Here is a 20,629-nt window from a genome sequence, read left to right as displayed (position 1 = left end):
ACGTGTATCCTTAACTTTGCAAGCGTGAGTATCGTAGGTGAAATTGAGCACACAGGCGTTCATTGGGACGTGGCTTACAGCGTATATCTTCCTGAGTGAGCTTGATAGGTGTAGGAATCAGTCACGCCAAGTAGGGGTGGCTGTTTTTACTGAAGTAAAAGTTCCAGTTTTGAACTGGAAGATGACTTAATATGCTTGCTGGCTTACTGTACCAAGGCTAGTGTTGTACTTGGCATTACAGCACAAGGCTGCCTGAGCACGGGGGTGCTGGGTGTGCAGGCATGTTCTGAAATCGGTTTCTGGAATGACCAGAGGACCGGCATTACATATTGATAGGTGAGAGGCAGCAGTGCTTGCAAATCTTTCCTTTTCAACTGATACAGTATAAAGAGAATTGGAGGAGTTATTTTTTTTCTTTAAACTTTTTTAAATGTAGGTTTTTTTAAAGTGATAGATGCAGTATAAATCAATTCAACAGACAGCAAACATTATATTTTTTTAAGTTGCTAAATTGATTCCAAGCACATATATACACACTGTCAGTCTTTATTTATTTGTTGCTGTAGTGTAGATTTCTTTAAAAAGGAAAACAAGTCTCTCTGTGTTAGAACTTTCAAATGCAAACTGCTATAGCTGATCAGTTTTCCAGGTTTAGTTAAGGCCAGTTGGGAAACAGCTATGATTGCTGCACTATGTATGCAGACAGTTCCCAAGATATGGTTAACATTAGGGTTTTCTTAATTATTCTTGGCACTAAATGCCGCTTCCACCTAGAAATGTGATTTGAGTATTTAAAAACTTGATTGATAATAGTTTGTGCAAAGAGGAAGACTGCTGGCGTTGTATCTACTGCATCAGTGCAGTGCATGTGTTAAAATAAAGGTACGCTGTTATTATTTGTGTGTTTGAATTGCTAAATACATTGTGGATTCAGTGCTAAAATGACAGAATTGATGGGTATGATGCTTATCATTGTAGCTCTGTTTTTCTTCTTGTCACCTAACAAATGTGAAGATACTTAATGGTCCTTTTATTTGGTATCTTTTCTATCTCTCTGATTAATACATTCAGTTATTTTCCATACAATATATGCTCAGATGAGATACTCTGTAATATGAAACAGCACGCTGATGTTTGTGATGGGGAAGATCTCTTGAGGCTTCAGTGATCTTTGCCTAGAAAGAGTTAATTTTCTGTAGAGTACTGTAGATGTCAATTCTTTGGAGGTCTGTAAATGTAGGTTTTAATTTTTCTGCTGAAGTAGCAAGTTGGCTTGAGGGGAGAAGTGTGACTCGTGTGGCACAGAAGAAATAGGCTTAGGAGAAATAAGTGAGACATTAAGAAAGGTGAAAGCTTTGGCACAGAAGTTTAAGGAAGAGAGAGAAAGGCATGAATAGGGCAGGCACATTGAAGTTACTCTGGGGTGTAAGATTAAATAAGATTAATTATGAAAGATTAATAATGTCAGACAACAAAAGAAGAATGTGACTTCTGAAAGATATTTTAGAGAGACTTATGCAAATTCCAGCTAACTGGAAAGGAAAAGTATTTACATCTGCCGTAAGTACAATGATAGCAAAGGGCTTGGTTTGGTAGTTGGGGAAAAAGGGAGAAGACTTAACTTTTTGAGGGGGGGAAAAAGTCTCACATACAGACTTTAGGGGTAGGATAAAGAATAATTTTAGAGTGCCTACATGCTTGACAGGAAGGATAGGTATCTCTTGCTTATTTTTATTTTCACCACTTAGTTTGAGGTGTTGACAGCTTGCTGGAAGGAACAAGGCAAGGGGACAAGTGAGAAGAATAATACTTAATTTCTTAGTTTAGTTTAGGAATAGGAAACTGCAGATGATGTTGCCTGAGGATAATAGGAGGAAGATGACAAATGTTGCTCACAGAGGGGGGAAAAAAAGGAGTAGCTGGAATCATTAAAAGAGATGCTTAAGGAGTAAGTAAGTGAGGGAACTACCAAAGCAAGTAAGTGATTAATAACAGTATTGAGCAATGTGAAAGTACCTTTTTGAAACATGGGATGTTTTAGGAAGCAGGGAGTTAGAAATGTGGAATGGGAATGGTGGAATGATGTGAAGAAGTTCATACAGTAGTCATACACTTTAGTGAACTTGAGCTTAAGAGGTAGAAATGGAGAAAGTAGAAAGGAAGTAAAGAAAAATGCACTTAATGATTAGGAGCATGATGAGAATTACTTCTGTGCAGTGTCAAAGAAAGAAAGGATGCAGGAGCAAGAGCAGTTAAGATGGGAAGGAACTAGGGGAATGAGCCAGGAGGAAGGACCAGAGACAGTACAGCACAACACATACGGTGAGGATGTGGGGAGCATGTCTGCACATACAAAAAAAAGTGCTGATTGCACTGCCTAGTTTATCTGTAGGTATTGGAGGGAAAAGGAAGAGAGATTGGAAGTGTTTGGGTGTGGTTTTCTTACTGAATAATGATGGCTTCTAAGTATATTACAAGGAAAAGAACATAACTGCTAGAAATAAAACTATGATCAAAAGGAAACTGTTCAGATTAAGGAGTGTTTAGGTTAGATTACCCAAGCAAATAAACACAAACTTCGTAAAGCACAAAGGAAAGGGAACTGTGGGATTTAACTGTCATGGGTTGTCATTGTGAGCATGGAAGAATGGAAGGCAGAAGTATACCAGTGGCATCTCTGTGGTCTTCAGCTTGTGGAATTGGGAAAGCTGATCAGAACTGGCAAATGTATGAAAACAAAACAGAACACAAAAAGCATTGCTACAGCCACTGTAGGGTTTTTCACCTGACTTCAAAGTGCCATACAACTTCATTGTATGTTACTCAAGAGGATAGTAAGTTTCATGGTCTCGGTGATGAATGCACAACACATTGTGTGCCATACTGCCTGTGCAGCACTATTGGTATGATTTACTTTGAGAGACCCAAAGGCAAAAGTATTTTATTGATGTATAATGGAAACATCTTAGTGTGAGTAGTCTTTATATATAAAAAGACAAGCAGCAATGAAATTTTAAAACAACAGTTGTAGATGATAATATTGAAGGTGAATATATCCAGCTATGTGAAGCTTTTTTTGTTCTGGTAGCTGTTAAGTTAAGTAGGGAAGCATTAGATAACATTTTCCTTAGTTAATTATTAAAACTGATGTTTTTGCTTTTTAAAATTATTTTGTTCCATGCTTTGTCCAAATTCTGCTCTTAAGCTTCACACTGAGGCATCCTGGGAAATCACTTCCTAAAGATTGGCATCTCTTGTAACACTTAAGTGTTTTTGATGATTTATAATTACTAGTTAGTTATTTGGGGTGGAAGGATGACTGAGGGTTTTTTCAGGCAACAAGTTTTTGCGAGTTCAGTGTTTAAAACCGCGGTGAAAACCAACAGAATAAAGAAATATACATTGACTCCTAATCTTAAAAAGGATAGTATCCTTTTTCTATGAGACATAGGTAAACATTTCAAAAAAGTTTCTACTACTATTATGAAATTCTTACTGTATACATAAGTTAAATACTAGGGAAAAGGAAGATACCTACTCACAATTTTTGGAGTTGGTTTGGAGGCAGCCATGTGCCTTAAGAAGTTATAGTTGAGATGCACATCAAGTCTGTCTTTGAGATCTTGACCACCTACTTAGTGAAGCCTTGTGCACCTGTACTACTTGGGTGACTGGAATCAGATGTTATACCTCTGGCTATATGAAATGAAGGGATGGTTGAGCCTAAGACCGCAGCAGGTATTAGGCAGTGCTGAGGAAAGCAAAGGCAATCTCTCTGATCTCTTCATGCTGACACATGAACAGAGTAAATTACAGCAAAAACATGGGGTATGGTTATATCATAGTCATTTAACTAACATGCCTGTGCTCTGCTGTTCAGGAACTGCATCCAGCAGATACTGTTGCCTCCAGCAACAGCAATGGCTGTGGATTTGCAGCCTGGAGCTTTGCAGCCACACTTTTCATACTTAGTCTGTCTCATGTTGGTTGTTTTATTTTTGCAGGTACAACATGAGCTCAGGGAAGACACTCGCATCTTCTGGAGACCTGATGATCTTAATTACATAAATGGCATGCTGTGTTTTCATTATGCACATTTTGTGTTGTCCCAGATGCTGCGTGGGGGGTGAACTAGGAACTGCTGAAGGTACCTCGGAAGCTAGAAGGCTGACTCAAGCTAGCCCAAAACCTTAGCATGCATGAGAGGTGGGGCTAGCAGATGGTGGACTGCAGTACGCTTAAAGATACCAAAACCGCTTGCTCATCCTATTGCAAACACTTTTGCATCAAAACTGTCCAGGCTGTCACTTGCATATCTAATAGTGCAAAACATCAGATGGTAGTGTCGCTTTCTAGCACCCTCCTTGATCTACACCAGTTCTGACAAAAATTAGCTTGCCTTAACATAGAGATGCCTTATAGCTGATATAGAGCCTGGACTGTATGTGAAATGTGGAGAGCTTGCCTCTGAGTAGAATCCAAAGCAGTCATCAGTGTGTAGAATGGGAAGTCACTGTGCTTGTCTGTCCCCAGCTGAGTGTATGCAGTTGGGCCCTTTTTCTTCCAAAAACCTTTTGTTGCAATGTGTGGCAGGCTTGCTGTGGGCGCTGTTTGCACCTGCGCAGTAAGACCAGAGCAGTCTAGGAGCACTGGATGCCTTGGGCCAGCTCAGATGCAAGTTGCAGTGTTCACCCAGAAGCCTCCTTTCTAGCAGTCCCAGGTGAATTGCACAGGCACAGGAGATGTAGGAGACAGAGCTGCAGGACAGGGAGAGGGACAAAAATGACTGGTGACTGGGAAGTTCTTACCACAAGGGGAAGTCTGCAGCTTACAGCCTGTTCATGGGTTCCCTGATAGGGACTGGGTGAGACTGAACACTGGTCACCTGGATTCTTCTGGAGGGCTGCGTGCAAGCTGCAGGAACATCTTCCTGGAAAACCTCCAACTTAAACAAAAACAAAAACGGGGGGGGGTGGAAACCCAAAACAAACCACAACCACCCACCCCAACTTTAAATGTGAGTGACTGGGAAGACAGTAAAGGGGGCAAGAGAGGAATTTAGTGCTCTTTGTCTCTTCAAGGTAAGTAAAGGAAGAGACAGCCTCATTAAAACTGAAGTGTCGCAACCATTTTTAAGTTGCTGACTGCTTAGCCTTGACACAAGAATATTGATGACTTTTGGAAGTTTTGTCCATGATCATGAAATTAGATGTAGCTCAAGAGAGCAACCAAAGAGCTGAACTGCTGCCAAAGCCATTAAGTACTGTGTATCTTTAGTCCACGGGTCATGCTAGAACTAATCTAAGAACTTGCTCACAAGACAGACCCAGCTACTAAGTTTGCTGAGACGAGGGAGTGTAGATCCTTTGTCCCATCTCTCTGAACTTCTGTTTCTAGATGTGCTGCAAATGCACATGAATATGCAGAAATGTGTGAAAATTTAATTAGCCATGACTTCTCAAAGGTCAAAAATATATTTCAGTTTCTTTACTGAGTGGAGTGTTTTCTAGATTCTGCTCAACTCTGTTTCCTCAACGCTACAGCTTGCATGAAGGGGTTGCTATGAAGGCATTTCTTCTGGTATCTGTGCCATGTAATGGTCCCAGCTATCTTCCCTACACTCCCACCTCTTCGTTCTCACCCTGCATTAGCTCCTCTGCTGTGGGAGCTGCAGCTCTGCTGTGGCCATGTGGCAAACTGATTAGGTTAAAAACAAGCCAGCAGAAACATTAAAGGGAGATGGGGAGCTGATCTCACTCCAACTACACTGCTGAAATGAGTGGATGGAAAAGCAATCTGTCTTTAGGATGGACCTGTCTGGTTCATTGTGTTGCCAGACAAGCAGTTGTGCTGACAGACCTGGGTATTGTGCAGACATGGGAACTGGTGATGGGGGCAAGCAGGTCAGAGGAAGGTGTAGGATCAGGGAAGAACATTTAAAGTAAAGGCTGTAGCATCACAGTTCACACCTACTTTAGAAATATGGGGAAGGAATTGTTATGGGAGTTACCCCTTGTTTTTTTTCTTGTTATTTTCTAATCACATCTACTGAACTGTTTATGGGTCCCTTCCAACTTGAGATACTCTATGATTCTGTGATTTCAATCATCCAGAGGTTTCAAATCCTTTGAATTTTTGGGAGCAGCTAAAAGGTGATCCAGCAGAAACCACATGCCACTTTGGTCTGATGGAAATGAAAAGCTTTTATCTGTGTCAATATGCTGCATGTAGCTTTTGTAGGAGTGTGTGTTTTCTCAATTACTTCTTGCCAGTCATACCTTCAAAACTTTTAAATAAAATTTTGTTAGTGTGAGTAATTTAACTCTCCTATTTAACTTCAGGTAAATACACTGATTTTGTTCTGTTTTCTGAGGTTAGATTAAAAAGTATGATAACGCCACTCAAGTTTTAAATGCTCTTTCTCATGAGGGGTTTGTTAAAGAACATGTGGGCAGAACCCATTTCGTACAATGTGACCTTCCTGGCTCTTGATCTACTTTGCTGTGTTCTTTAAAAAGAAAGAAATGCAAGACCTTTTATTTAATTTAATTTTATTTTTGCTACAAGCAAAAGGAAGCAACGTGGTTTGAGATGTACATGCAGAAGATGTGCTATTATGTTATTACAAAGGTAAGCACCTGCTCAGTGAGCTACAACTGGAAGGAAGCTGTTGTGGGCCACGGTGAAGTGATCCGAGGTGATTTCCTTCATCTAGCAGAAGTGTTTCTCTATACTGAGCGCATGTTATTCAGGAGAGCAGAACAACATGGGCTGGGTCTGAATCGGTTTTTTGTAAACTGACTTCTCAGGCCCTGCCTGGTGGCAGTGGGTGAATCATTTTTTTTTTTTAGGTCAAATTTCTGCCACTCACTTTCTCAAGTGTTCTGTTGTGAAGAAGTGATACTCAAATACGTCTGAACTTCAGGCACACTAAAATACATTTTATGTCATGCCAATCAAAACGCATTTTAGTAGCTTTAAATGTTTTATAGTGCATCCGGATTCATGCAGCTGTGGATGCATTTCAGTATTTTGTGTAACTTTAGAATAGCGCTTTATAGTTGCCTTTATGCCCAGATATAGTGAGAAAAATAAATGGTTAAAATCAAAACAGCAAGCCATAAATGATTTTATGAAATGAAGTTGAAAACACGTGATTCCTCTTAAGAGTATGTGTTCCAAAGACGAAGGCTGCAATGCCGTAAGAAAATGCATCACAGTATGAAAGCTTAGCTGGGACTGTGAGATTACCTGATTGACCCAGAATGAAATGAGCTGTTTGCATCATTCCTGATTAACCTGCTCTGGTGCTCTGAAAGGTGCGAGTATTGACTGAAGGGAAAGAATTGACTCTGAAGGCCAACAGCTTGATGGAAGCTGAAACGTGATACTGTTTTCTCAGAGTGCTTTTCTAGGGTGAGGTTTGGTACCAGATAAAGCGCTTGTGTAAGGGGAGCAGGTCTTAGAGTCTAGGAGGTGTAAGAAAAACCTGTGAGGAAATGGAGGTGTTTTACTTAAAAATTAATTGATAGCCTGAGTTATGTGACCGCATCCTGACTGAATACAGCACAGCCTGGGATCCTGATCTGTTGCCCCTGACACACTGCAATTCTTATCAAATTCTTCTATCAATCTTCTGTCCTTGACCACCCTGATATTGGGTGCAGGTTGTGCCCAGATGCAGAGTCACGTCATGTTTGGGAAGCCAGTAGGAAATTCTCTTGTGTGTCTTAATCCAGATGTAGTCTGAGTGCGAGTGGTTTCTCTCTGAATTGGGAAGGTGGAAAATGCCCCTACAGACTCTTACTTTCTTTCATTGATTGCTGCTTCCAAGGCCATGGTACTCCTAGTTAATTTTTGGAAACTTACTGCCTGACTGTAGAGTTTTGCCTAGGGAAAGCAGTTGCTATTAGTATGTTCTGGCCAATTTTATTTCTGTTCATAGTCCAAATTACAAGATACTTATCATGACAATCGCTTTTTATTAAAAGCACAATCTTCATGAAGGTTTGACTTGGGTATTGAAGCTTCTTCAGAAGAGTATGATCCTTTCTGCAAGCTTTAGAAAATAATTTAGATTTAGTGAACGTGATATTTTCCTTCCCTATAAGTATGGTTGATCATGGCTATTTTTTGTCATCGTTATTAATTTCACTAGCAGTATTGCTAACTTTATTGCACAGTTATTTAAGTATTTAGGAGTAGCTAGTTGGAGCCATACTGAGGCACTTCCATCAGAGGGTGCTTAGTCCAGTTACTTGATCTCGGGTTCTAGCAAAAGTTTGAGAGCAATACCATACAGTTATCTGGCTTTTGGTATCTAACAAGTAGCTTTTCTGTCAAATGCATTTAAACTCAGTATTGAAATCTTCATTCTAATGAGACCATCTTCCCTTGCACTGTTTCCTCAGGGGCAACAATGTATTGCCACTGACTTTTGAGCCCACAGCCTCCCAGTAGCTGCAGATTCACACCTTTCTTTGTAAGAGCTTCCCTTCAGATTTTCACTACTGCATTTATGCTTGTTTTGGCCTGTGATGGCTAAGAAGGTGAAATTGTGGGTGTCTTCAGCACTGTAACATCCCTGAGTCTTTGAATCCCCTTACAAGCTTCAGCCACCTTTTTGAAGGCTATTTTAGCAGTAAAGATAAGTTTCTGTACCATTTTGCCTTTTACAAACAGAAGTATGAATGTTTTTCTTAATTATTCTGCTCAGAGCAGAACCAATGTTTGATACTTTTGCTTAAGCCCCTTCCAGATTTGTGCCCTCACGCAAATTTTTTGTGACACTAGAAGTTGAAAATAATCCAGAGCACGTACTTTCGTGCTCCAGTGTATGCAGATAAGCCACAAAAGAAGAAAATCACTACGTTTTCCTTTGGTCCTAGATAAATCCTCTACCCAAGCACTGCAATAAGCTTGAAGCTAACACACTCTTTATTTCAAATCTAGTGAAAATCTGAAGTGCTGACTTTGAGAAATATAAGAGCACAGCAAATAGTCCATGCGAGTGTCCACAAGTTTTACTTAAAGCTTTTTTATTTTTAATCAGATTGGGATATAAATCCAGAAAAATGTAAGGCAGTGACAAATCTGTGTATGTTTTATAACCTTGTGTCAATAGGAAAAAAAAAATGAACACATAAAACTTAAATAGAGATGTTGGAAACCTCAGGGAAGGGCTGTCAGACATAGCAATTTGGTTTGTAAAGGTAATTATATTTAGTGCCTGCTTGGTTCTTGAGGATTTCTGTGACTTCAGGAAAGCAAATGTTTGGTCTTGCTGATTCTGTCCCATGGGGCCTCATGCTGTGGTTTCAACCTGCTCTATCTCTGACTTCCTATTTCCTGAGAATTTAATGATCAAATGTATTTAAAACCTCCTGAGGTGCTGCTGTACATCATTGTTAGAGGTCAGCATAATCACCTGAGTGGCACCAAGACAAGAGCAGAGAGTACCTGGAAATATCTCTGCTGAAGGAGAGATGCAAAGTGTCATGTTGTCATGGGGCATTATAGGTAGGACATCATATTTAATGTGGGATTTTTCTAGCATTTAATTGTGTGCAAAGTTAATTGTGATCTCATTTTGAGAGGAGGGAGAAGAAAAAGAATCCGCTTGAGTAAAATGCATTCAAATAAAACTAACTTCAGAAAGATCTTGAGCTGGCTGTAGCTATATCCTGGAAAAATAGGGATTTTTTTTTTTTTAGCCAGCCTATTCTCCTCTGAAAGCAGAGGTTGTGCAGTTGTGCTTTCCCTAGCTCTGTCCCTGCTCCCTCCTGCCCAGCCTTGCTCTGTAACCCTTGACCTTAGTCAAGGAAGTTATTCAGCTAACTTTCACCAAATTTAACAAAGGTCAGCACAAGCAAGTGAGCAGATACCCTCTCACAGTGACAAGGAGCCCCCAGTTCCCTGTTCAGTGGCACCTTTGTGTAGCAGTACCTGTGCTCCTGGCTTCAGCTGTCTCTGAGCTCTTCTGCTTCTGAAGATGGATTTGCGCTGCTCTGCTAATACCTTTGGAGATCCAAGTGGGAGAGTAGACAGGAGCCTTTGCTTTCGCACAGGCAGGTTTGCTTCTTGGAGACAGGAGGGCTCAGTAGGAGGCGTCTCCTTGGTAAAGACTGAAAGCAGTCACATGTGGCCCTCCTCTTTTGATTTCAAATGTTGGTGGATATATGCCTCATTATACACCTCAAAATTCATACATGAGAGACAAACTCATTGGAAACTAAGCTTCCTCGCTTCCACTGTTCATGTAAATAGTCTTTGACAGCTGTGAGTGAACATCTGGACAGAGCAAAATAAGTGGGTAAAGCTCTGGTGGCCCTGATGCAATATTTTAAAGAAACAACAGATCGTTGTGTCCTGTCTGCACCCCTGCACCTACTGCTGTGGACGTCGGAAATGTCACATTTCTCAGCAATGCCTTTTTCAGCGCCCTTTCAGCTTGTGTTCATGGTTACATGAAAAAAGCAAAAAAATTGCTCTTACTCCAGAGTATTTTATGTGTTTCTTATTCCCCAGCTAACGTGTCTGTCTACAGTCCATGTCAGCATGTACACTAGACATGGACTTCACGTTTAATCTATACAGTGGGATGACAGATGAGGAGTAGCATGTGTGACAGCTATCAGTAAACACACTCTTGTTATAGTGTGAATGCGGTCTTTAGGAGAAGTAGTGTTTTATTTAGCTGTAATTAAATCTGCTTCTTCAAGAAAAATTGCCGGAAGACCTAAAGCAGTTCTTTCTGCTCGAGAACATATGCGTTGTTTCATTAAAGTGCTTTTTCAAAAGCAGCTCTAAAAAAGCTTGTGAACTTGAGCGGTTTAGCTTTAATCATCCCAGATGTTGGCTTTCATAGGGAGTTGCTATTTGGGTTAGATACAAGCACCTTCAGGTCAGAGAAAGCAACGTTTCCTGTAGCAGGGACAAATTTTTCTTGGAGTAACAAGAACAGCTTAGCCTACTTGGGATTAAAAAAGAGAAAACAAAAAATTGATTTGGGGAATTAAGTGCTGGAGGACAAAGTTTTCTGCTTTGCAGGATGTTCTCTCCACAGTTGCGGTTATCATTAGTGGAAAAGCTTGCCACCAGTGATGTTCAGAGCCCTGCAAGGCCTGTTGGCTCTTAATTAATGACCCACATTCTCACAGCTGCACTGAGACCTTCTGTGATGTGGCTGTACCAGTGGAAAACAATAGAGTTACTTATTTCCAGCTGTATCTGTCACATGAATTTGTGCCAGAGTGTGGCTGCTGTTGGCTGCAGCATGGAAATTCAGGATGTTTTGTAGCCAAGAGAGTATCATTTATAAGATTCAGAGATCTGAGGACAAATGGCCAAGCTGTCTTCAAATGCAATGTGTTGGGTTTTTCTCAAGCACGTCATGTGTATGTGAAGCCCAGTTGGCCAATTTCTGGCTTACAACAGCTGCATGGTTTGAAAAACCAATTCAAGGCCCCATAGTGGAACCCTTGAAATGAATTAGCAGCCTTTACTCTGACCCATGCTAATTAATCTCTTTCAATGAAGCCAGCATATACCTCCAAATACACCCTTAACTTCACAGGCTGTACTTCTGTGCTTTTTCTGCTGAAGCTGCTCAAGCTGTCTCTAGCAGCTCTGCCCCCAACAGTGTGGGAGAGGCTATGTTCTTCCTTTTACTATGAGATAAAAACGTTCAGTAGAGCATCATCAAAGTTGCAATGCTTTCATTGTGAACTGCTTCTGTCAAGCTTAATTCCTATAAGATAACCTGTCAGTTTCCTCCCAGATAGGGCAAGTCTTTAACATGCACTGTGAGGACAGCATCTTCTCTAACTAGTACATTAGTGTAACCTAATGTGTTTTACATGGTGTATTTTGGTTTTTACACTTAAAACTGAGCTGTCTTTTCTGTCCGTGTTAAAAGTATCGGTAATTGGTTTTGTGCATTTTGAAGTTACCTAAATGCAAGAAAGACAAAACATTTTACAGTGCTCAGGCTCATTGCAAGCAGGCCTTTCAGCAAGCTTGGGCTGAACATGTGCTGACCTCAGGCTGGTTTGTTGTTCCAGATGTTCAGCAACACCTATGTAACTCTGGATTTGACTGTTGCCAGTGAAAACTTGGGAAAAACGTGGGGTTTTGTGTGTCTATTGAATGATCAAACCTCAAGAAATGGGAACTTCCTTGAACCATTTCTTGAACCAAGCTTTGTGGGGAGAAGCTGACGTAGTACTATTGATTTTTAGCTCTGATCAAGCGACTCTGGCAGAATTGATGGAAGACAGAATCGCATCTTCTTGCGAAACAGCAATGTCATATGCATGTGTTTGTGAGTGTGCATGCACAGACACTTACATCTGTAGACAGAATTTTTCTAGAAGCTTGGATGCTCTTGCTGTGGTTCAGCCCAGAGCATGTTCCAGAGGATTTGCCAGCTTTTGCATATGGGTTTGGGTGGAACTGTTTCCACGTTGTCCTGGTGGTGTTATGAGTGCCAGAGTTTGAGTGGGATCTTGGTCAGAGGCAATTCTGAGTGAATGAAGAGTGATTTAGAGCATATCGCATTTAATTATTACTTTTTTTTTCTTCTGTGTCTATTCAATGTTTTATGAATGTTTAACGGAGTCTTTGCACAGCCTCGTTAACTGCCTCATTGGGCTATGAGAGCCAGGAGCGCTGTTAGCACTTCCAGCAGTAAGCGTGGCCGCGTATCATCTACCTGCCAAAGAGCTGCTGGAGTGATGATGAGCAAGGCAACCAAATCCTAGCACGCTCATCGGGAACACGTATCAAATTCCACAAACTTCTGTTACTGATCAGCAGTCTCACATGTGCTCCGTGCACTTTTTCAAATACTGCCAGAAGTGGACATCTGCAGCTGTTTGTGTTTTAGCCCAGATTTTATAGTTCTGTACATGCTGGAGAAACCAAGATGGGTTACTGACTACAATCAGGCTCTGTAGCTGGAGGGAAGGACTCTTACACTATGCCACAGTGTAAATAACCCCACAAACCCAAACTTAGAGTCTGTTGCTGGCAGCTGATTGGTGATGTTCTTGCGAAAAGGATCACACACTGCTTTGGGCTGATTCTCCGAAGAAGTCCTATAGTCGGAGCTTGCTGGTTCATGCTGAGATATCTCCATGTTCACGTAGTCCTCACCTTCTCTTTGGTTATTTGGAAGAGGGGACTGAGTTGTCCATCTTCTTGCTTTTGTCTGCTTCCCTATCTCCCTTTTCCCTCTTTCTCCCTGCAATTTTCCTAAGGAGAAAATTGGTTGCTGCTTTGCACTGTTGAAAGCTGTTAGTTTCTGGCCTGATATTGTCCTACAAAGAGATCATACCTTGGAAGCAAAATGCTGTTATCGAAATGCTAATACAGTATGATATTCAGTATATGTTAGTACTTCTCTAGGGAGCAAAACTTTAAAGGTATAAAGTATGAGGGAATTTGAGTAGGGATGTGATCATTTAGGGTTGCTTGGGGAGATATAAAGCTGATGGACAGCATGCGTAGGTCTAATAACTGTTCAGCATTTGTACTGTCAGTGATTCGATACCAATATAGAGGGAAAACCGTCAGGCAACTAATAGCAAACGCTTATCAAAGGGTCCTTTTGGGATTTACTCAGCATTTGGATCATGGGCAAAGTTGATTAAGTGTTGAGATCAGAGCACGTCCGCGCATTTTCTTTGTCAACACCCTTCCCTTTTGGCAGCACCTTTGAGGCTCCTAGTGATTTCTGATATGAAGACTCAATAGCACCAATGGTGCTTAAATACTTTCTCTGACCTGTGCTGGTAACAGACTTATGCTGGGGATTATTTGTAACCAGGGATCTGCTCACACAATCATGAAGTCATTCATGCATGAATGGGAACTTTTTTATTGGGAGGTGTGTGGAACCTCCTAGTTCCGTGGCATCGTTTCCCTCTTTTTCCTCAGCTGATGGATGTCAAAAGTCATGGGTTGAACGTGGGACAAGTAGGCAAGTGAAAGAAACAAATGCTTTTTTCTTGTTCTGTGCCAAGCAGAGACAAGCACCCTCCTGGAGCTTACTGGCAAAGAGGGATGGGAATAAGAAAGGAGGGCATTTTGTTTCTTATTCCAGTGGGTTTAGAGCGAGGGGTCTCAGGACCTTCAAACTCTTAAGTCTTCTTGTGGATGGAGTGGGTTTTCTGTTTGCGCCCATCTAGGATGCAGCACAAATTATGTGTGGGTGCTCATGGGGAGAAACATTCGGTCTCCGAACTGATGACTTTGCTGTCACACACCTTGTGATGTATGCCTTTCTTCCCTCTACTTGTGTGTTTTTTTTATCAGAATGGGTGGAGGCTGAGATAAGAATGCATAAATGAGCAGAGAAGTAACTGAGACACATAAACTGTTAGGAGCATAAGCACAGCACTGCTTCTCCCTACATCCCTAAGTTTTGCATGGGAGTCCAGCTCTGGAGGAAGCCAGAGCTCTTCAGATGGCTGAATGTCACACTCAACTGAGGATTCACCCTGAAATGATTAATTTTAGTACTGGATGAATGGTGAAGCCTTGCCACCTGGAGAGAGGATCATCAAGTCTAAGCCAGAAACTGAGAAATCTGTATAAATAAGGCTTTTTTTATTTTTTTTTTTATTCCCCACCAACTTCAAGTGCCAAATAGATACTTTCCACTAAGCTCATAGTAGTACTTGACTTGGAAGCATAGGATCATCTCCTAAGATTCATTGCTTATCAGCAAGGACTGAAATATGTTGCCTGGAAAAAAAATAATGTATCTTTTAAAGCAGCACTATTCTGTAGGTTGTGCTGATTATGGCTTTGTGCTGCATGACTGTGATTTTTGGCACACAGTGTCACATACCAAATTCCCAAAATAAAATGCTACATGATATTCTAAGAGCTCTTAGGAAGCTTTAAAAAGGGATTTGTCCACCGAGTGGGTATCTCTTCTGGTGAAGCCAAGTGATGCAGCAGGAATGGTTTAAGAGGAGGAAACTTTAGTCAGCAGATAATTAGTCTTTTTAAAAAAGCACAAGGGGGAAAAAAGAAAAACTTTCATCAGTCTCATGTTTGTAAAAGTTGTCAGTGATCCTTCTTTGATTGTAAAGGGTTTACGGCTATATGTTTGAATAGCTAAAACATCTGTTCAGCAACGTTGTGAAATCCTCATGTTTGGAACCCCTGATAAGGGGGACTGCTGAGCGATCGGCTCGTAGAGGCTCTACAGGCAGCAAGGGCTGTACGTACGGTGGTCACCGCTTGCTGTTCCTCCTCCTGGTCAGAGAAAGAAGTAGGAGACAGCTACTATTTTACGCATGATTTTCCTTTGAGAGGGAGAGGGCGGGAAGTGCCTAGGGGATGGTTCACGACAGGAACCTGGAGTTGTAAATAGGCGAGAGGAGGAAGAGGAGAGCGCATGGGTGCAGTTTGTGAGCAGTTGAAATACTGATACCACGGCAGCAGAGGAAAACCAGACTTCTGCGAGAGCACGCATGTCCCAAGCCACCCCAATGGAAGGAGAGACGGTACCCGAGGCCGGGAGAGCAGCCAGCAAAGTCACACGGATCGCCCTCGGCGTCTTTGTGAGCGGCACCGTCGTGCTCGGCACTGCACTTTTCTTGGGTAAGTGGAAAGGTCGAAGCTACCCTGAACGTAACCCTCCCCAGCCTGTCCGCTCTGTGCCGGTGTTTGTGCACCACAATGTGGTTTGGTGACTATCTCGGGCTCCTCTTCTTTTTCCCCCCCCAGTTTTATATTGACTCTTAAATAAAAACATGTCAGGAAAGGGATTTGTGGGAACGTAAGTGCTGGAAGCTGCAACGTGAGCTCGTGAAACTTTTGAATGCTGAATTTAAATTTGGATACTTGGGTGAACGTGTTATAGCCAGAATTGGGTTCTTTTGCAGAACGGGGAGAAATTGCACGTCGGTAGTGCCGATTGCAAAGTCGCAGATTGTGACCAATGTGGGCTAATATTCTCCCTTTCTTGAATATGAATCGTTAGTGTACGTATTTTATGGAATCTTTTGGCTTTTCTTTCATTTGGTTTTAATTTAGGGCTTGAATAAAATTCCTCTAGAAGACTTCAATAATGCATATGCTTGCACATTTTTTAGATGTTTCTGTTCCTCTATGATGAATTGCAAAGTCGTCTTAGAAAAAATCATAGAGTTGTATCCGGGATGAAATTAAAATGTTTTGATCAGATTTATAAGCTGTAACTGGATGCAGTAGAGAAGGAATTACTTTTTCCCCTTCAGGATTTGGAATCTTCTGTATATTGGTTTTGTTGGAGTATCACATGGAAGCATATACCTACACTTATAAAATGATGTGGAGAAGTATAAACGTACCCAGAAACCACCAGGCAGAGAAGAGAAAGCAGTGTTGTGTCCTGTAAGAGCGTGCAGAGACAAATCCTCTTTTGGAATAATTTAGCCCAACTTTTCATTTCTTTAGATCAACACAGGTTTTCCTGGACTGGAGGGGATTTAGCTTCTAAGCACATCTTTTTCTTCCCTCTGCTCCTTTGTGATGTTATGGTCCGGTGGTTTGAAAGGTCTGACTTGTTTATAATCACAACAGAAAAAATTATACCAGGTTTTCTATAGAATATTTAAAGTACCAGGCTCGCACTTCGTTAAATGTTTTTTCTGCTCTAGAGCAAGTTCTACAAACATTTTCAGGCAAGTAACTCTTGTGTATGTGAGTAACCCCACTCAGTTCAACAAAACTCTTTCTAAATGTGAGCAGGATTGAATCCTCAACTTATTAGTGCAAAATAGTGTTTCTAGATGAAAAATAATATTTTTCATTTAATATAATATCAAACACCAGGGAGTAATGGGTAGATCTTATTTCTGGTGGGTTTTTTTAGCACTAGATTGTTTATTGCTTGTAGAAAGCTATGGACGTTTACCACCATAACTTGTTAGAGATAGAAGTACTTTATCCATAGACCAGACGTGACAATTCAAGCAAATATCTTAATTCTTAGGGATAGTTTTCTAAGTGTACTGAGACCTGTTTCATAGCCAAGGATTCAGTGTCAAAATTTTCGTTGGCATAACTGCTAAGAAAATAAAAATGCTGGCCTTGGGTCAACCAAAATGTTTTTAGGATTAGTTTGGAAACTCTGAGGTTTTCAACCAAAAGAATAAACGAAAAAAGCTAAATCGTTTTGGTTTAACATTTTGTCTATGCAATGTTTCCAGGTTTCATTGTGACACTGTGTTTTATTTGCAAGTTTGAGTTTAACTCTTTTTTTTTTTTAGTTTTGTTACGCTGTAGAAAAGGAGACTTTTCTTTCTGGTCATTTGAAACATTCCGGGCAATTCAAGATGGCCTTTTTTTTTTCAGTTTTCATTTAATCTGCAAAACTTGCTGTTTCTGGTAGACCTGAAACAGTTTCCCATCAATTTTCCAGCCTGAGGAGTGAAACGTAACCTTCTCCTTCTGATTCTCTTGTTTCTTCTTCTCAGATTTCCTACAACTCTAAGAGGAATCTGGGTGAATCATGTATTTTTATTTACCGGTACTTGTTGGCTCTGGCTGTAGCTATCTTGTGACTTCAGCGGGGAGCTACACGGGGAGTCCCTTGGCATCAGGCGGGGTCCTGCCTGTGGCTCTCCGGACAGTGCTGTGGCAGGACAGGAGCCAGGGCCAGAGAAAAAGGAAGCAGGGCGCTTTCCACTTCTCTTGGGCAAGAAGTCAGGCAGATTTGAACCTCAGTTTGATAGCCTCTCCTCCTGACTTGGCAGATTTGGACTCCTCAGATTATAGGAACATCCACATTATTTGTGTCTGCATATTTGTATGGCTTTTCCCCTTTCAGATTTTTTTAGGAGAACTTAATTTTGATGTATATTTATTTAGGAATCTAGAAACAGACTTATAAAGGAAGAAGCTGGGATACTGAGTGTTGTAACCACAATTGTAGGCAATAACGTAATGGTGAGCTCTCTCAACAGCAACAACAAAAAGGCAAAAGAACAAAACCAGGCAAAGTTTTTTCAATTGAAATTAGCTGTTAATTAAAAGGGAAATGTTACTGCCAAACAATTCTTTTTTTCAGTTGCTCTGATGATGGAGTTGTAAATGGATCAAAACCAGTTGAAATGATATTTTGCTTTTCTTTATAAGTATCAAAACCACAAAGGCTACTTTGGATTCTTTACTGATTCTTTTTCATTCTCCCTTGTTTTTCGTTGAGTGCAAAAGAATTAAACAGTTTCTGGGATTTTCCCTCCCTTCTCTGCTTTATTAAGAAAAAAAATCTAGCAAATTTTCAAGATCTGTCTGCGTTCTAAAAGGCTAACTTTAAAGCAGGGAAAAGGCAAGTCAGGAGGAGTGCGACACTTAATAATTAGGCACATTATCCATTATTTGCATTTCATGTTGCTCAAAATTGTGTTTTGGACACCTCCACTTCTCTTCTACTGTTTTTCAATATCCTGATTACCATCTTTTTATGCCTCAAAATGTCGTGTATTTCTTGGCTAATTTACAAAGGTGGTTGAAGGTGTTGCGTTTCACTGAGTCAATGCAAGTGTTGGTTAAGTTGTCCAGAAATAGTTTTACATTCTCAGTTTCTAAGAAACTTTGACTGAAATCCAGCCATTTCCGTCATTAATTGTCACTACAGCTATGAGGTGGGAAGAGATGAAAAAGCTTTATGTTAAATTCTAGTTTTATGTTTTTTATAATAAAATTTTCCTACGCTGAAAGAGGCATGTTTTCCTCTTCCTTTTGAACAATTTGAAACTACAGGAGAAACTGCTTTATAATTATTAGCAGTGGTAAAGCTACAATACCTTAATATATTCCTTTGTTGGGGTTTTTTCTGTTTTTTTTCTTTTTTTTTTGTCATGGACTGAGTTATTAAGATAATGGATATGATGAGACATTTCTTCATGTCTACTGAGCATATCTACTGAGTCTTATTTCATCTTCCCCTTGGGACTCTCTCATCCTCATCCCGAGTATCAATTATCTGGATATTTGCTGCCTGACAGCAGTGTCTGAAATTAGCAATTGCTATGCTTAGGTTTCAGAGACAGCTATAATACACGTTTTTAAAAGATGAGCAAAATTATCTGACAATTTCATAATTCTTGTCAGCAAGGTTTTGGGAAGCAGATACATTTACAGTACTTTTGGGAGCCAGTTCAGACAGAAACCACACTGTGCCTTACGAACCACAGCAATCCGTCTGACCATTGCTACCTAGTTTATTCCAAGCTGGAATAAGGGGACCCTGAAAGCGTCCCGTCAGCACTGGGTCATGCCGGTGGGGCCGGGCAGCACAGTGCTAGTGCAGGAGGAGGTGCAGCAGGGCAGCGTGAGCCCCTGGGCTCTGGCTGATCTGTGAAAACCCTGCGGAAAATGGCTAGATAGCTCCATGTTGCATCTCCAGCTGTGAACGACGCGTCTCTGGAGGACGATAGCACTGGTGGTTAAGTGTTTGTATCGTGGTGGCGCTCGCCGTCCACGAGTAAGGCTGAAGCGTTGTTACTCCAGGCACTGTGCAAGTGTGCGGTGAGAGACAGCCCTTGCTCCATGCTGCCTACGAGCCAAGAGAGAGGAAGGAGAAAGCAGGCACAGGAGGGGATAATAATTCGTTACGAGCTGCAGTATTTACTTAATAGGCATTCTAACCGTTTAAATCAACGCTGTCAGAGATGCATTAGGGTCAAAGCTTGCACTGGTGTGCGAATGATCAAGTACACTACGTTTGGCTGCAGTGGTCGTAATTACGAATGAACTCATTACGGTTTTCCATTTTTGCAGTTAGCCAAGGTCTTATAAAGTTTCATCCGAAGCAACAGTACTGTTTGACCTCAGAATGCATTGAAGCTGGTAAGCAACAATTTTATCCTCTCTATTATATCATGATTATAGCACGTTAATGAGAGATTTCTGATGTTTAATTTTTTTCCACGATACATTTTTCTCAGAAAGCTTCATTAATAATGAAGGGGAAAAATAAATATTTTAAAAAATTACTATTGAAGTTACTGCAGATCTGTTTATTTTCTACAATTAAAATTCATGTTATAAATTTTTTTAACTCTATTCTACTCAGGTTAACTCAAAATTTCCCATAGGGTTTGTTTATTTTTTTTAATAGGAAACAAAATGTTGAGTGACTTGACCTTCAGGTGCATTTTGTTGTTTCCTTTCCAGTAGTCAGAAAACTAGCAAGTGAATTGTTAAACACAGAGGTACTTTAGGGCCAAATCTTTCACAGACTGGCATAACTGTAATGTGGCGACTACAACTCAAAATCTGCAGCTAATTCCATATTAGCAGGTTCTTTTCCCCACACAGAGATACACGTGATAACCCTTATGGAGATAGGACATCTGTTAGTATTAAATGTGAGCTAAAGGGACCAAGCTTGGTAGGACCTGAGAGGTGCATTTCGCACTGGTCAGTTCTGACAGAGTTTTGCTCGTGCTACATCAAGGAGAGTCTTTTCATTGAGTGTAACGAGAGCACAGATCAAACTACAGTTACCACATCTAGAAATCTGCCCCTAGAGCTGTTTTATTGGAAACAAAGTGGACATTGTGTGAACTTTTATAAGAGTATTTGTTTGCATTCTGAACCATATTAAGCTGATGCCACGAGGTGT

The 20,629-nt window shown here is 40.8% G+C and overlaps 1 protein-coding gene across 1 annotated transcript in view; it reads left to right on the top strand.

Annotated features, from left to right (window-relative positions):
* Positions 1-15,503: 15,503 nt before the first annotated feature.
* PHEX (phosphate regulating endopeptidase X-linked) overlaps positions 15,504-20,629 on the top strand; it is a 104,223-nt gene continuing 99,097 nt past the window's right edge. The window contains 2 exon segments of the mRNA XM_086608931.1: positions 15,504-15,615; positions 19,783-19,851. Coding sequence (XP_086465057.1) covers positions 15,504-15,615; positions 19,783-19,851 — 181 coding nt within the window.

Source organism: Tauraco erythrolophus, chromosome 1, assembly GCF_009769465.1.
Source record: "Tauraco erythrolophus isolate bTauEry1 chromosome 1, bTauEry1.pri, whole genome shotgun sequence".
Classification (NCBI taxonomy): domain Eukaryota; kingdom Metazoa; phylum Chordata; class Aves; order Musophagiformes; family Musophagidae; genus Tauraco; species Tauraco erythrolophus.
Note: the sequence above shows the minus strand (reverse complement) of the source record. Positions and strands in the feature narration are given on the sequence as shown.